General features: G+C 33.1%; 3 protein-coding genes across 3 annotated transcripts in view; 1 reads left to right on the plus strand and 2 right to left on the minus strand.

The window, feature by feature from the left end:
- Positions 1–17,636, minus strand: part of LOC149412683 (uncharacterized) — a 356,728-nt gene that overhangs the window by 156,280 nt on the left and 182,812 nt on the right. The window lies entirely within an intron of this gene.
- LOC149412699 (uncharacterized) lies at positions 6,148–7,398 on the plus strand. The gene is made up of 2 exons (XM_089644887.1): positions 6,148–6,249; positions 6,511–7,398. The coding sequence occupies exons 1-2, from the start codon at positions 6,238–6,240 to the stop codon at positions 7,240–7,242; spliced, it is 744 nt and encodes a 247-aa protein (XP_089501013.1). The 5' UTR covers positions 6,148–6,237; the 3' UTR covers positions 7,243–7,398.
- Positions 7,695–16,672, minus strand: LOC149412700 (serine protease ami-like). Its single transcript, XM_089645536.1, has 8 exons — positions 16,589–16,672; positions 13,682–13,785; positions 12,380–12,634; positions 10,905–11,017; positions 9,710–9,856; positions 9,470–9,572; positions 8,276–8,404; positions 7,695–7,889 (listed from the first exon to the last, which is right to left on the minus strand). The coding sequence occupies exons 1-8, from the start codon at positions 16,656–16,658 to the stop codon at positions 7,734–7,736; spliced, it is 1,077 nt and encodes a 358-aa protein (XP_089501662.1). The 5' UTR covers positions 16,659–16,672; the 3' UTR covers positions 7,695–7,733.

The raw sequence follows: 17,636 nt of genomic DNA on the forward strand, positions 1-17,636 counted from the left end.
ATTACAATTTACAAATTGTTGTCATTTATATATTAACAAATACTTATTCGAAGTATGTTACAGTTAAATATGACCGAACGAGATACGGTCCCATTAGCTCAGTTGGTAGAGTGGTGCCCGGGCAAGGCATTTTCTCATTTTTCTGTTTCAAATTTTCGTTTAGGAATCACTAATATTGTCTTCAATAATTGAAAATTATTTATAGTTGAATACCTCCATTATTTTTTTTTAATATTAAGGAGTTGGGAGAATTGATGGTTGCCTGAATTTTCTATAATTTTTAAATGGTGCAATAATACCTATTTAGTTATTATCTTTGTAAATTTAGACATTAGATTTAGAACTACATGGTAGAAGAATAATGCATTTTGTTTTCCGACTTTAAAGTTTTTTCACAGAAGTTCTAATAAATACGAATGGTTTAAGTAGAATCGTTTTCAAGGTTAATTTTTGTGATATGTAAAGTGATTCTGTGTGTTTTTATATGTTTCACCTCATGCTATAATGCCATTTTATATCATCGGTAAGAGGCTAACATTAAAACATGAATCAAAACAAATAATAAGCGCATGATGCAATTTGTGAAGTGATTGCTTTCTTGTTTATTGATAATCATTAAGCGACTAAAATAAAACACATTACATATTAAGATTAATTAAATAAATTAAAGGTTGAAAACGTTTAAATAATTTTGAAAAGTCTTTCAAAATTCTTGGAAAACTTCTCAATAAAGTGAATTTCTCTAAACATAATCTCCCTTATGCGATCCCTACCAAGTATCCTTTCCAGTTGTTTTAACTATTTATCAAATGTGCTGCACGATCAGTTAAAAAAACAATTTGCAATTTCACCATCAAATACGAAATTTATACTGACTTCATCTGCTTGAAATTTATCCCTAAAAATCAATCAATGTAATTGCTGATAATTTACCATTAATTTCACTAAGTATTTAGCAACTAAATTGTATAAATTATGATGTGAGTTAGTTTAATTAATTTGTTACTTATCATGATAAAATATTAGTCATCCGACTCTCCATCAGGTATAACATCATGGGTAAACAATTAGATCCCAAGTAGAACACAGTATTAAATGGCTAAAAAACAAAGATAATAATAATAGAATCTTTGAAAAAAAACAATAAAATATAGAATAAATAACAATATATTCCATGTATGCGAAACCTTTTACTCAGTTAACATGAATTCGTTGATTGATATTAAAAAGCAAAATTAGAAAAAAACTGATCATTGTGGAAGTACCCAAATATATTTTATTGTTTTCATGGAATGTAAGAAAAAATTGATTAGATTATGTAGGGAAGTAAATGCACTCAATCACAACAAAATTTTCCTTCGTGTATACAATATTTATCCAAAGCAAATAACAGCCTTGCTCTTCAATGGGTAGTCCACGAATTTATAATCTTGGGATATATTTCCTTTCCCCATTTCGTTTTATATTATTCAAAAAATCATATAATGCTTGGAACTTACACCGATCAAACACAAGCAGTTTTCTTCTCTGAAAAGGCTAACGTTTCACAAGCAAAATGAATCCAAACGTGAGTAACATTAAATTTTGAATATCTATATTTTGCTAACATAACAATCGTATTCACAGTTTTACGCTGCCATCACTATCATCATTACTATCATATTATTTTATGTGAATTTGTATTAAATATCGATGGCCTCCGTTGTCGAGGGGTAAGGCTTCGACTAGCAAGCGGAAGATCGCGGGCTCAAATACCGGCATACACAAGTAAATTTTGATTGATACATGTGTGTTAAAATCCGTGTAAAAGTCCTGCTGGGCATAAAATAAAAAATAAAATAATAATGCAAAACCAAATAGCATGACTTTTATGATTTCGTGTAAGGCTGTGAGTAATATCTCCCAAAAAGACTCAAGGGGTTAAGTTTACATGACGCTGAATTGTATCTAGTAATAAATTACGAATTTTAATAAAAAAATATTAGTACCAAAGTAATAAATCTTCAAGATCCCCAATACCATAACCAGACGATTAATTTGTCAACCCAAACAATTAAGTATTGCATAATGCAATTTAAGATATGATTGCTCACACCTTTATAAAAACATAAGCAACTGATAATATAATTATTCAATTGAAATAGAATTAAAATTAAAAAACTTTTTCACTTTGTTCCACTTATTTTGTTCCACTTATTTTATCAATTGAGATCAATACCAGGATTCAAAACTCTAAGAAAAAAATCAGTAGAGCGCTAATAGATTTTGTAAAATATATTCATTGTTTATTAATTTTTGCAATGAATCTTTTGTGATAAACGAGAAACATATTTGGTTAAAATCAATTTATTTTTATAAGACAAAAAAAAAGAAAAAAAAACAACATTATTTATCATTTTCGTAAGCCACTCGTGATTCATTGGTTTGTGAATGCTTATCCTAAATTTCACCGTTTTTACCATGATGAATTGTTAAGTCATGAATTTCTTAAAATTTAATAATTATGTTATTATAGTAGGGAAGAACTATTTTAGATCCGCCTAAAAAGTAATAATTAGAAGAATTATGCGTAAATCCCTTAGATTCCTGGATGTTCGCCAAATTACATAAAAGGGGTTATTATACAAGTACACAAAAACCTCGAAAATCTTAGTAACGTTAACCATAAATATATTACAAGAAGTCATACCAGAAAGGACCTCATGGTCCCGAGAAGCAACATGACAAATCATCAAAAGACGCACACAAATCTAGGTCCAAAATCATATATTAAAAATCCTACAAAATGAAATATTTAACCTTGCAAAATATCTCATATCGGTCCATTCATAACTATGGTTGATAGGCTTGGGGAGGGGAGTCCAAAAAACTCTTACATATTGTTACCTAAAATTAATGATGCACTTAGTAAAAACTAAGTATAAAGTCGAAATTAAAACTTTATTTTTGAATATACTTAATTCAGTTCTTTAGCATTTTCACAACCATTTGTTACGTAGAACGGGCAATCTGCCTAGCTAGGAACTAATATACATGACCCCTAGGACCGCTGTTATCAATACTTTTTATTAATACCGTTTCTGAATGTTTCAAGCATTTTTTATTTCTCTTATACGCCGATGACATAAAAATATTTGCCATTGTTAGGATTTTAAATGATTGTCTGCTTATCCAAAGAGACTTAGTAAGGTTCGATGCGTTTTGCAATGAAAACAAAATTTATCTAAGTTACAACAAATTTAAACAAATAAGCTTCACTCAAAATCATAACGCTATTATACACAATTATTATATTGGTAACTATTCACTAGATCGTGTATACTGTATAAGGTATCTAGGCGTACTTTTTGATTCCAAACTTCATTTCGATGCGCACATTAAAAACATTGTGAATAAAGCTTACTGCATGCTAGGCTTTGTTATCAGAAACAGCCGCGTATTTCTAAAACCTGAAACCTACCTTCTGCTTTACTATATGCTGGTCCGTTCTCAACTTGAATACTGCACCTCCATATGGACTCCACTTTACGATATCTATAAAGAAAATATTGAAAGTATCCAGAAGAAATTTCTGCGTTACCTCTACCACATAATGAGCGCACCTAAACGGGGATATACAAATATGCTCTCGAAATATAACGTCTCCACTCTTACTAACCGGCGAACTTATCTTGACCTAATGACCTTGTACAAAATCTGTAACAATTTTAACGACTTTCCTGGCTTACTCAATCTAATAAACATTAAAATACCACCCAGAACGACGAGGCTTAACGACTTATTCCATATTAGCCGGACGCGCACAAATGCTGGTGTCAGGGATCCAATCAGAAGAATGTGCGAATTGTTTAATAAAAACGAAAACCTGAAGGAATCCGACATATTTTTTGATACATATAGTACTTTTTGTAGGAAATTGAAGTCTGTTTTCCTATAAAAAAAAGAATATGTGTACTTACTTCATTCACTATACTCTTTAAGTACTCTTTTATGATTTATCTCTAAACTTGTATAAAACATATTTGTACACTTTTATTGGACATTGAGCATTATCTATACACAAAATAATTTTCTTTTATACTTTTTCCTTATTTACATGTAAAAAAATATATAAAATTGTTATCTACCAGTCAATCTGTGCGAAATAGTTAGGATGCAGGCGAATTATCAAGTTATTGTTTTACAAAATTAACTTTTAATTACTGTTTGTATTTGTGTTTCCTCCTTAAATAAATAAATAAATAAGAAGACGTAATAACACTTGTATATATTTAAATAAAATTCCCATGTTTTATGTAATGCAATGTGATGCAACGTAATGCAACATAATGCAATGTAATGCAACACAATGCAATTTAATGCAATATAATTCAATGTAATGCAATACAATGCAATACAATTAAATGCAATGTAATGCAATTAAATGCAATTTAATTCAATGTAATGCAATGTAACGCAATTTAATGCAACGCAATGCAACGAAATGCAACGTAATGCAACGTAATGCAATGTAATGCAACGTAATGCATAGCAATGCAATGTAATGCAATAAAATGCAATGAAATGCAATGAAATGCAATGAAATGCAATGAAATGCAATGAAATGCAATGTAATGTAATGCAATGTAATGCAATTTAATGTAATGTAATGCAAAGTAATGCAATTTAATGTAATGTAATGCAATGTAATGCAATGTAACGCAATTTAATGCAATGTAATTCGATGTTATGCGATGTAATGCAATGTAATGCAATGTAATGTAATGTAATGTTATGCAATTTAATGTCATGTAATGTAATTTAATGTTATTTAATGCAATGCAATTTAATGTAATGTGATGTGATGTGATGTAATTCAATACTATGTAATGCAATGCAATTTAATGTAATGTGATGCGATGTAATTCAATACTATGTAATGCAATGCAATTTAATGTAATGTGATGCGATGTGATGTGATGTGTAGCTACCATAATTACACCATTTGCAAAGTGTGTAAACTTAATTATTTTAATTTTAAAAAACCTAGGGAATTAAATTATGAAATAAATGTTCCGTATAATAATTTATTATAATAAAAACTACCAGTTAAATTATGGCATGGCATCCCCAATTAAAGTATAGTGCTGGAAGGGGTGGAGATGGATAGATATTAAAACAGATTGATATGAGAATAAAAAGAGATTAAAAAGGGAATGAAAAAATATTGAAGAGAGATTGAAAGGAGATTGAAAATAAATTCAGATTGAAAAGAATTTCAAAAGAAATTGAAAAACAATTGAAAATATATTGAAAAGAGATTTATTAGAAATTATTGGAAAGAAGTTAATTTAAACAATATCACTATTCATGAACAACTTTTTATTTTTAACTTACCATCAATATGACGTTTAATAAATAGGTCCTAATAGTCAAGTTGGTTAAGACGCCTGTCCCGGTAAAACAAGAGATCCTGGGTTCGATTTCTAGTTTGATTGACCGCTATCGTTTTATTTGTCTGTGTCTTGTACTGTTTTATGTTTCGTTTGGATTTATTAGTATTTTCTAATTCTTCAATGATAATCATCACTATTTTTTCATAAATTAAAGTAAGGACCTATTATGTAGCACGCCACACTGCACATTCCAAATTTAAAAATTTCATTACATAATAATATTATGTACCTATCCAAATTAGAAATTGTGTGTTTAATACTACACTAAGTATTGGAAATGTTTTTTATATTTGTCAAGATTCAAACACGAGGCCACTGCTTTCCGCTGCTCTGGCCTATACAAAAATCACGACACCCGTTAATACATTTCAATACAGCACGAGCTAGTTTACAGAATAAAATACGGTAGTTCAAGACAAAATCTTTAAAAAAATATATCAAAACTTGTTGAATTAAGCGGTTTTTGGGTATTATTTGTCAAATTCCATATTTTAAAATAAATTTACAACAAAGTTTTTTAATCTTTCAAAACAAAGACAAATCAAATCTGCTGGTTATATTTGAATAAAATAAACAATGTTTTTATTTGCCTTAAGTGCATTGATAATAAGAAAAACAAAAACCTCTATAGAGGTCTCCAACACAGAGCTTTTTTTACGTTGGACTAGATTTTGGCTTCCTTATTTTTACCCCTTCTCTTCTACTGTTTCAGCAGTGAGTCTGACTGAATATAAAGCTTGGAAGAAACTTCAACTAGACACAAGCAGTTTTCTTCTGAAAAGGCAAACACACTACTTTCAAAATGAACCCAGTTGTAAGTTTACAAGTTTCATTGTGTGCAATATTTATATTTCTCTTTGAAAGAACGGAAGCCATAAGATATAGTAAATCAATTTGTTTTTGTTCTGTTTAATAATCATTTTTAATGTCTTTGCATCATCAATATTTGTAACTGTTAACTATTTTTATACTTCCTATACTCAAAATTCATTTTATTACTCATCTAACTCTTTACTTCTCCAGTTATGGATACGTTCCATAAAAAACTTCATAATTTAAATAAACTTTTTTTCAGTTTATCGCAACCTTCCTGTGCATGGGCGCTCTGGTGTCGGGAAACACGTGGAACCTCCAAGGTCTGGCTTGGGGCTCTCCTCTGGGCTCCTGGGCTAATGGAGGCGCTCCCCTGGGACTTGATGGTAATGTTGTAGACACTCCTGCTGTAGCCATCGCTAAGGCTAACCACTTGGCCGCCACTGTCAATGCTGGATCCTGGGCTGGAGCCGGTCTGGTCAATGCTGGACTCGGATTGTCTTCTCCTCTCAGTTCCTGGAATCTTGGAGGCGCCCCAATTGGAATTGATGGACGCGTTGTTGATACCCCTGCCGTAGCCATTGCTAAGGCCAATCACTTGGCTGCCAAAATTAACACAGGAGTTGAAAACTCTTTGATAAATGGTGGTTCGTGGGCTAATTCTGGACTTGGATGGGCTTCTCCTTTGAATTCATGGGGAGTTGGAGGTGCGCCCATTGGAATTGATGGACGTGTTGTTGATACCCCTGCCGTAGCCATTGCTAAGGCCAATCACTTGGCTGCCAAGATTAACACAGGAGTTGAAAACTCTTTGATAAATGGTGGTTCGTGGGCTAATTCTGGACTTGGATGGGCTTCTCCTTTAAATTCATGGGGAGTTGGAGGTGCGCCCATTGGAATTGATGGACGTGTTGTTGATACCCCTGCCGTAGCCATTGCCAAGGCCAATCACTTGGCTGCTAAGATCAACACTGGTGCCTATGGTACCTGGTAACTACTCCCATCTACGGTAAAAAATATTATTTTACCGACATTTTCCGCAAATATCTTACATTCATTTAACGAAATTTATGTATTATATTATTGTTAAAACTCTGATTCCCTTTTATGTTTCGAAACAGATAAATAAAATTAAATATTAAAAAAATTATCGCTTTTTATTAATTTTGTATTGTATCGAAGTTTAAAATGTTTTTTATCCTGGATATCCAGCGGAAATCCAAATAACAATGATTGCTTCACAGACTGGAATTTATGTTACCTATTTAAGCAAAAATAATCCTAAACTAACCACTTAAAAATTATTACAAACTTACAGTTTTTTTCCATATTTTACTCCGCAAGAAAACAAAGGGTATAATAAAGTTCACATAACAGAAACACAATGTAAGATCAATTTTGTATTTACTTTCATCAAAACTAATTTCTGTTTTGACATTGGCTGACTGATAGAATGAAGGCTGAGTTTCCTAAAGATGTGGTATCTTATGGCCACACGACACTCTCAATCCAGGTAATGTAGGGGGCAACTCGTGTAATGAGGTGTTCCTCTTGCACGCTGCTGCTGAATACCCCCAAGACTGTCTGAGTGCAAGCCACTGAAGCCCCATTGTACACCTGTATAGGTGCACCGTAAATGCTCTGTTGACAGAAAGAATAACACAAAAACTAAATTAGATAACTTATTTAACGTCACAGAGGTATATCAAATAGAGTAGTTAATCCATACAGACGGCGACTTGATACATCGGGTATCATAAAATAATTCATGTGATTTCATTATGTAGAGTAAAAAGCCTAACTATTTTATAAATATTTGCCGTTACCATCGATGTCTCGTTTCTCCCGACTGTAAATAGCTGCCAGGGCATAGAAATAAGATGTGCTAAAGGCACCAAATAAAACTCGGTCTTAGATGCACTTTCTATTTAGACATTACTGCTTAGTTTCGGAATGACTGTGGTTTTCCTCGGGGCCTCCTAGAGTAAATAAATAAGTAATTTTGGTAGTTACAATAGTTTACATACCCCTAAATTGTCACCACTTGTTCGCCGAATGCAAAATTGTGTAGATTCATCCACTCCATCTGGAAGAATAGTGTTTAATCCGCTGTACAGGTTGGCGCACTCTTTGTATGAAATAAACTCGACATCCCTCTGAAAGATATCACATATGTATTTACAAAGTTCGTACGTCATTATCTTCACAGGCACATGGCCGCCTTCTCGCCATCAGACCAGACATGCTAGCTAGTCCACCGCAAATATCGTAAATATAACCTTTATTTCTTAACGAGTCTAAATGTATAGAGTCTAACGTCATTCTGGAGTATAATCAACTATAAACCTTGTACCACGTTGTATTACGTTAAAATAAACCCGAAAATTAATATATATCTGTCGACATCGTTGAATTATTCTACACCCTTGCCTTCTTGTATATAAAACAGAGAAACCCTAAATTAATCTCGCTTAGTTTTGCCGTTAGTCTGATACACGTAGGCGCCGGATGGACTGCCCGGCCAAGTTCATAATGGATCACCATTCCTTGAATAAATACGAGTACAATGGTGTAAATCTAACAAGGATTACCCACATTTTCTATCATCTGCTATTATTTACCTTTCTTTACACTCGATCTCTGCAGTCTTTTGATAGTGAAGGATGTTACTAATTTGTCATGCTTTGGTAGATCATCGAATCCACAGTTTATTTAATTATGAATGATTTAAATACATCATAATCTCACTCGAATTTGTCGTATGTTCATAAACATAATTGATGACGTATTCAAAATAAGAGTCTTAAAACTTTCGATTTTCACCTCAATTTGACGTCAATTTCGATTTTAAAAATTAAAAATAGCAATGGACCTAGGTTCGATCCTTGCGGGATACCTGAGAATGTGAAAATATATTACGTTTGGTACTGCGTATTTGTATCAATGTAACATCTTTTAGCTAGGCGAGCTGTCTAAAGCGTCAGGTTTTCACGCAAGCGTGTTCAATCCACTTCTAGGTAAATATGTTATCATTGCACATGCAACATTTTTCGCTGACATGAGTGTAGCAGGAAGCATTCAAATATTGTCAGGTTATTCATGACCTACGAATGTTATATTTTCTTTTCGAAAAGAAAGAATGAATTGCTTAATCTAAGGATTACACTATATTTTAACATAGATAATAAAGCTTAATAATCTAATTAATAAGGATTGCTCACGCTCCAGAAGCCAGTATTCCCTACAATATCCTTCAATTTCTCTTCAGGCAGAACGTTGCCGGTATGGAGACAGGCGGGCAATATGAGTTTGGAGAAAGTCACACTGAAATTGGAGACATATATAAAATTTCTACCCATCACTAACATAATAAAAACGTGTGTATCAATAAATATACGTAGCAAAAACAAAGAAATTGAGAAAATAACACCTCAAAGTTTTTATAAAAATGCTAGCATTACCTGTCTTCTAGTTCTAGAAGTGCAATATCATTATATATGGAAGAACCAGTGGGCTGTTGATATCTCGGGTGAAGTACACGGTTCACAATTTTATAGATGGTTCCACCTTGGCCCAGCCCCCCAACCATTGCGAATTGCTGCACATCACTGCAAAATAATGGATATACCTATAACATTCATTTCAACCTGCGTCCAATAAGATATTGAATATACACCAAAATACCTGAACAAAACCCTTGACTATGAGCAGAATTGAACGGTCCGTTTAGTGGACTGTCCTTTTTAACAAACGGATTGTGATCTTTATAGCACAGACGTCAGGTGGGAATTCTGTCCTTGTTCTACCGGCATTTCAACGGAAGAAGCTACGATAAACTATTGTCATTGATCCTTCGGCACCGGTGAACAATCGGGAAACACAGCGCTCACCCAACATTTGTATAAAGTTTGCTTTTGCTGGCCGATGTGTTTTCACCCTCCTACAACACGATTTTTTCGAGACCCAGGTTCACTACTTTTATTTTCTTAAAAATACCCTCCACACAGCATCCCAAAGATGACAAAGGCTCTGAGGGAAATTATTTTCCTGCGCGGAGTAAATGTAAAAAGAAAATAACCAATAACAGTACCTACACGAAAAATAAACAAGTTTTATACAAGCACAATCGGGCATTTAGATCTAAGACCTTTATGATACTACATAATACAATAATATGTACCTAGTATATTTTTAGAGCTGATGGAATTTACAAGTAGATTTAATTATTTCTAATAATAGCGCCCTTGGGGCCTTATACGGCACGTCGACAACTTATCAAACTAGGCTATTGACGTTAGACAATAGCTAAGATTGTTTTTTTTACAAAAAATCTTAGCCACAAAAAACTCTTGATATCTTAAAAAAACAGTTCAAATATTTTCTTACTAATAGCGGACAGTTTCAATAAAAAATTTTAACACTTTTAAAAAAGCAACTTTTCTGATAGAATTACTGTCACCCTTGCCGTCCTTAGGCGTGCCAATGAAGTTTAAATTGATACCTATCTGATTTTTTTGATAAAAGCATTTATCGTCTCAACGTTGACAATTTTGAAAATTCTGTGCTAACCCCGTGAGCTACAATTATTTCGGTATCTCAGTAATTTGACTTTACAAGGATCTACGCAATTGATTTATACAACAATTTCAAACTTACTTTGCTATCGATGCGCTGGTCAATACCCATTTGTCGGTTATAAGTGTGCCCACGTGGACAAATGACCATGCCCTTTCAGAAATATCATATTTGTGTTCCATACTCAACAGGACCTGAAAATAACAAAATAAAGTGTCATCATCTTCTTAAACATACTAAATAATATAGTATTTTTATAAATATACATAAGTCATTTGTAAGATTTAATAATTATACAGAGGCAGTTTCATACTTTAAAATAGATTCACTGTACGGAGACATCATAACGATGCACTATTCCATATAAAGTAGTTTACAATAATATTCAATGCCCAGAGTTGCTAAACAAGATTCTATTCAATGTACCTGCGCGTTCAACACGTTCTTGTGTCCTGTTCAGGGTTGATCAATGCAAAACGAACTCTAAGCAGAATTCTTGCCTGAACAGACTATGCAATAATTACAATAGCGTATAATCCAAGGATGATAATTTCATATGCGGACTTACCAAATACAAAAGGTCCTATTTATATCTCTATTATGATTTGATTTATATCTACAACCTCTCTCCATGGCTATAAATGTATTGTTTTGTAAATTTTTTTTTTATATAATCTTTTGTTTTGTATACATTTTTGAATTCATATCCCTTTCTCACAAATTTAATTTACTTATTCCATATTATGCTGTCTCATTAGAGGTAAAGTCACAAGGAGAAAATTCATAATTGGTTTTATTTTAGTTATACAATACTTATGTACAAACTGATTAAATGTAAACTGTCGATTTCCCGAAAATTAAAAATTAATAAATAAGGATACGAATTCGCATTGAACCAAGCAATGCTTCAAGATGTTCTCCAAAGCATTGCATTAGTAATTTTACTCACTCTATATTTAAAAAAAATCTATAATGGGTCCGATGCTGTATTATGTATGATGTAGTGTTAATTTTAAAAAGGTATAATCGGCTGACATTAGAAATACGTATCTCATTCCGAATCACACTGAGAGACAACCTGGATTCTCACTGCCTCATATATTCTGGTCCTCCATCAAAACTGCGTATTACGTAGGCAAAACAAACAAAGCTGTCTCGCTAATATACAATAATTGTTTATTGTCCGCTGCGTCCACTTTGCGCGAAAATATCAAACCAACTGATCGCATCGCTGAAGTACCGCGCCGCATCGCAACGCTCATCGAGTGTGATTTTTACGTTGGAAACTTCCAAGGGGCGGTGACCATTTGACACTGAGTCACATCGTGTACGCATCAATTTCGCTAAGAAAGACGCGATGTAAGTTGCTCCAACAATCGTTATGCCTCCATGGTGCACATATGGGGCCTCAAAAAGTCAGCAAATGCCCGCTCCATTAATGACTATACTCCGGAAAGGGTGAAGTTCTCAGGGTGACTCCTGATGCTCGAGACTGGCTTACATACCTGCATGTCTCCTTCGGACTCCAAAGAAGAATTTTTGATGGTGGGACTCACCAGATGCGGGTATTCCCCCTCTTTCACGAGGGTGGCATCACCAGTACCATTGCGGTCCGGCAGCTGCGGACAGGCGTTCGTTCGCGATAGCTTGTCGTCTATAACCACGCAAGGGTAGGCCAGCCCGGCGATGCTCGCGCAGTAGTCCCATGCCTTGTAGCCTATCATGGGGATGTTTACCAGACCGGGTGGCAGAGGAGGGCAGTCCTCGCTCTTACAACATACGGAGTCGTCGTCTTTGAAGCTGGTACACGCCTGGATATAAAGCACAATTTGAAAAAATGTATATATGTACACAACGGCCAGAAGTTTAGCATTAAAAATATATAAATTTAAAAGTTATCAGTGCATCAGAAGGGTGCGGATTCGATTCTTGTCAAGTTATATTTGTGTTTCAGACTAATAATCACTACTTATAATCATTTGTCATTCTCTGTGCTTTGCATAAAAACCTTGTCTTGTAAACACAAGTGTTAATATTTTTAAATATATTTAAATAAAAAGTTCTTTGTTTAAAACCACTTTATTTGATTTTTACATGTTGACCAGTTTGGTTGATCTCTTTTTTCATCAGGACAATAAACATATAATGTTAATATAAGTATCTTTATTGTTATGACGAAGGACCGGTAGAAATGTAAAAATCAAATAAAGTGGTTTAAAACCAAGAACTTTTTTATTTGTATAATGTCAAACGGCAGTGTTAGTTTTCTTCGATACTAATAAAAATATATAAAGCAACAACGAAGAAAAAATACAATCATCCAATAACGGTGTACAACAACATTGTCAATCAATTCAAATGAAAATAAGTAATATGAGAAATTCTGTAAAGTTCTGAGGGGTTATGACTAAATGTAGTCTACACATTAGCATAAGAGGTTGGAAGATGATTAATTTGGTTCTTTGGAAAGGAATATAGAAAGTTTCGAGACTATGTCACCTTTTTTATTGAAGAACGACTACATAAAACATAATTATAGCGGAACATTTGTAAATAATACGTTTAAAATTGTATTAAAATCGCAAATTCTTAAACGGGTCCAACAGGCTACGACGTCATTCTGACGTATACAGCGCTACAGGTTGCAGATAACTGTCAGCGGGAACCTACTTTCTACAGTCGGCGTGACGTCACTACACTTGAACATAGTATCTTGTTTTGGTGGAAGTCAAAAATGGCGCAGTATTAAAAGTGTTATACTAAATGTATTAATCTTTTTAATATAATTTTTTCTATTTTAAAGAGCACTTAGAAATACTTTATTCGTTCAAAAAACATATATATGGAGATCTGTTTACTTGCGGAAGTATTCCTAGACAGCTCTCTTGCATCGCAAAGGTACAGTCCATGAAGTTGGTGCACACCCCAAAATCCCCTGAAGTCTTCAAAATGCAGCCTTCTCCTATAAATAAAACAATATAATATCGGTACAAATATGACGTTTTACATTAAACACATATTTTTTTCCCAATTTTACTGAATCAGATTTTGACTCAATCACAATTCGTTGTTCTCTCCAATTTTCAAAGAATTCGACATCTTATTGATTTTTTAATATTATCATTACCGCACTAAGCTAACCAAACGAACTACAAGCAACTTTACCTTCTTATCATCATGACATCTATTAATTGGCCTTGAAATGATATAATCTGAACTTGAAATTACTAAATAAATGAATAAAAATTCCAAAAATGTAAACGATGTAAATGTAAACGAGGATTTGAAGAGTGTTTAAAAAAATCTTTTCTTGAAAACTTAACGTAAATAACACAAACATTGAAAAAAAACGCCAAATCCATATCCAAGACATTGCCAATATGTTTTCAGATTTAATTTAGGATATATACGACGATTAAACACAGGAAGAGCAGAAAAAACCCACACACTGTCCAATGGAATCAGATCAGATAATGATTCAGATTAAATTAATTCAATTATGAAGAATTTTTCACTTTGTAGATCGTGTGATGTTTGTTCAATCATAATGAAGCGATAGTAATGCGTTTTGTAATCAGTTGTAAGCAAGATAACACTTCATATCAACATAATTCATTTCATTTGACTGACGCATGTTCAAGATTATACATTTTCAGAGTTTGAAGAAATCGAAAGAATTTTTAGAGGAGTGGCAGGACTCACGAAATGGGATAGAGAGGCAAGCTAAGCGATCCGTGATTTGCCAAGCATCAAACCCAAAGGTAAAAACTTCAGTCTGTAGAAGCCCCATGCAAAGTTGAGGATAGTAACATCAGAAGGTTTTTTTATTTGCAAAAAGAGTCCCAACTGCTAGCAGTCGTATAAAAAAGCCAGAGAAACTATACCTATATATTCTGAATTTTGGTCTTACACAAGGGCGACTCTGGAACGAGCCCCAAGTACAATTTATATTAATTATTATTTTTTTGGTAAACTAATGTTTTTAAGACAAGATTTTTTTATGCAAAGCACAAAGGGTAACAATTATTTTACAAGCAATAATTATTTTGCTTGTTATATTTTTCAGGTGAAAAATGTAACAAGCAGTAATTGTTCAATGAAACACTAGTATATATTGAATATTTTCGCGGGTAAGAGATAAGCAGCCATAGCTCAGTGGTCAGAGCTGTCGACCGGAAATCGAAGGGACACGGGTTCGAGTCCCGTTGGCGTCATGTATCTTTTATCAGGAGATTTTTCAATGTGGATGAGTGTTTCAGGCGAATAATTATTGCTTGTAAAATAATTGTTACCCTTTGTGCTATGCATAAAAAAATCTTGTCTTAAAAACATTAGTTTACCAAAAAAATAATAATTAATATTTGACAAGTTCAAGTATTTCACCTAAAAATGTAGACAATTTGTCTCGACGCCATCTAGTGAGAGAGTTAGCACTTACAATGCCTTTCTCATATAAAATAAAGTTGGTTGTTTTCAGGTGAAAAATGTAACAAGCAGTAATTGTTCAATGAAACACTAGTATATATTGAATAATTTCGCGGGTAAGAGATAAGCCGCCATAGCTCAGTGGTCAGAGCTGTCGACCGGAAATCGAAGGGACACGGGTTCGAGTCTCGTTGGCGTCATGTATCTTTTATCAGGAGATTTTTCAATGTGGATGAGTGTTTCAGGCGAATAATTATTGCTTGTAAAATAATTGTTACAATTTATATTAATATTTTAATATTTGAAACTGTTATTTCGTGGTGGAATTCCATTATAAATATATATAAAGAACTATTGTTTTCAAAAACAAGTGGAAAAAAGTTTAAAATTGTGTTCTTTATATATATTTACAATTTATATTATTTTTTCGAACCCACAACCTTCGGATTGCTAGTCGAGAGCCTCTCGACTAAGGAGGTCGTCCTAAACAATTTTCTACAATTTACATAGTAATGTTTTTGTCTTAAATGTAAATTTTAATAATAAACAATAATGACTATGCCTTCGAAAATCGAAACTGCCAGCAACCATGAAATATCAAAAATAATTACCAATTACTCGTCCGTTAATGAGAAATAACATCTCGGTAACTGGAATATTCTTTCTATTTAGTATATCTATCACTTATTGTTTTTTTATCTACTTAAATATTTGTATCTGTATCTTTAGTTAATAATAAGCCCTGACAAAGCTTGGGAAAAGCGAAACTCGGTTGGCGATCTTTGTTAATTCAAAAATAAAAAGTGGTGTACATCATCACACCACAAAGTTTGCTTCGAAAAATGATAATTTTAGTCTATTTTTGTTTAATTAACTCAAAAATATTATTAATGTCGGATTGGCGAAATAATGCGACACCGTTGTTCAAAATATTGGAAACAGCTGTCTCCATTTATTAAAAATTTCCTCTCAAAATCGTTTTTAATACTGAAAATAGCAATGGACTAAGGTTGGGACCTTAGGGATAACCAAGAATGTGTAAAAATGTTTTGACAAGCAAAGCCTGATTTTTAATCCGTTGTTTACAGATCAATGTCATCTTCATTGTATTATAATAAATTACGGATGACAAAGACAAACGTATTTAATATATAAATAAAACTGTCATTTTCTCCCTTCCATATAAAAATATATCCATCCCTGCTCTTAACCCATACAGGGTAACTCAATCGGAGATCTGTCGCCAAGAAAGACTTAGCTCTTGTACTTCACTTTTAAAAAATATACATATAATAATTCACTTTTAAAAAATATACATATAATAATCTACCACACAATACCATTTGAACTTTTAGCCACCACGCAACCAATTGTAACCACAAAAAACAAAAAACCGTGTTCGAGCGCCATTATTAGTTTTAACACAAAACCAGTACTCACTAACTTAAAGAGAAAAAGAGATATTAATGATTACCATAGCTAGGTAAATTTTTATCACATAAAATAAATTGTTAACCCTAGAATACCAATATCAGTCGTTTCGACTAACACTGTGTTCAAGTTATGATGTATCTTCTAACAAATACGCCAATCTTGCTAATTCTTTATACCAACTCAGTGCTGACGAGGACTTGCGGGGGTGACCGTGAGAAGGGTGTAAGTGCTCCGTTTTTTCTATATTCGATACTCTTTTAAGTCGTAAAGAGAACAAATATTAAAATGATAGTTATAGAGAAGAGAAAAAAAATATGTCGAAAGTAAAAACATTAGGTTCAGCATACTATAAACTACAAACACGTTTTATTTTATTATCCTTATTTATTATAATAACATGTAGGAAATTTAAAACTTTTGAAACTTTCGTACACAAAAAAAAAATTGTAAGGCTTGATAATAGTGTTAGTCAAGTTGACAAATGATTAGTCCGCTAGGGTTAATGCACATTTTTTTACGATAGAGAATGAATTATCTCGTGACCTTCTGATTATATACGAAAACAATCAATCAATTGAACTGATTAAATGAGTTATCTTTAGGGAAAGCCGTTAATCCGATTTTTCCTGCTAATCCGTTTTTACAAAATCTCGGTAAGAAACGTACACGCGTAGAATAAGTGCCACTGCAATATTAAAATGGAAAATATGTATATTTTTTGCAGAAATTCCAACTTGATCCAGAAAAAGGCAACTATTTTAAAACTCGGAGTGTTTTTTTTTCTTCATTTACTTACTTACTTATAATTTTCCCACCGTCTTCAGTTTATCATTAATCTAAGTAGAAATCCAAGGCTTAGGCTGAGCATATGCTGAGACGCAGACCGCGCAGCTCAGCGCAGACCAGGGTTACGCAGATTTCACAATGTATGAAGGAGTATGGATCTCCGTACGC

The sequence above is a fragment of the Hesperophylax consimilis genome, chromosome 22 (genome assembly GCF_061612785.1).
Source record: "Hesperophylax consimilis isolate HC1 chromosome 22, BYU_Hcon_1.0, whole genome shotgun sequence".
Lineage (NCBI taxonomy): Eukaryota > Metazoa > Arthropoda > Insecta > Trichoptera > Limnephilidae > Hesperophylax > Hesperophylax consimilis.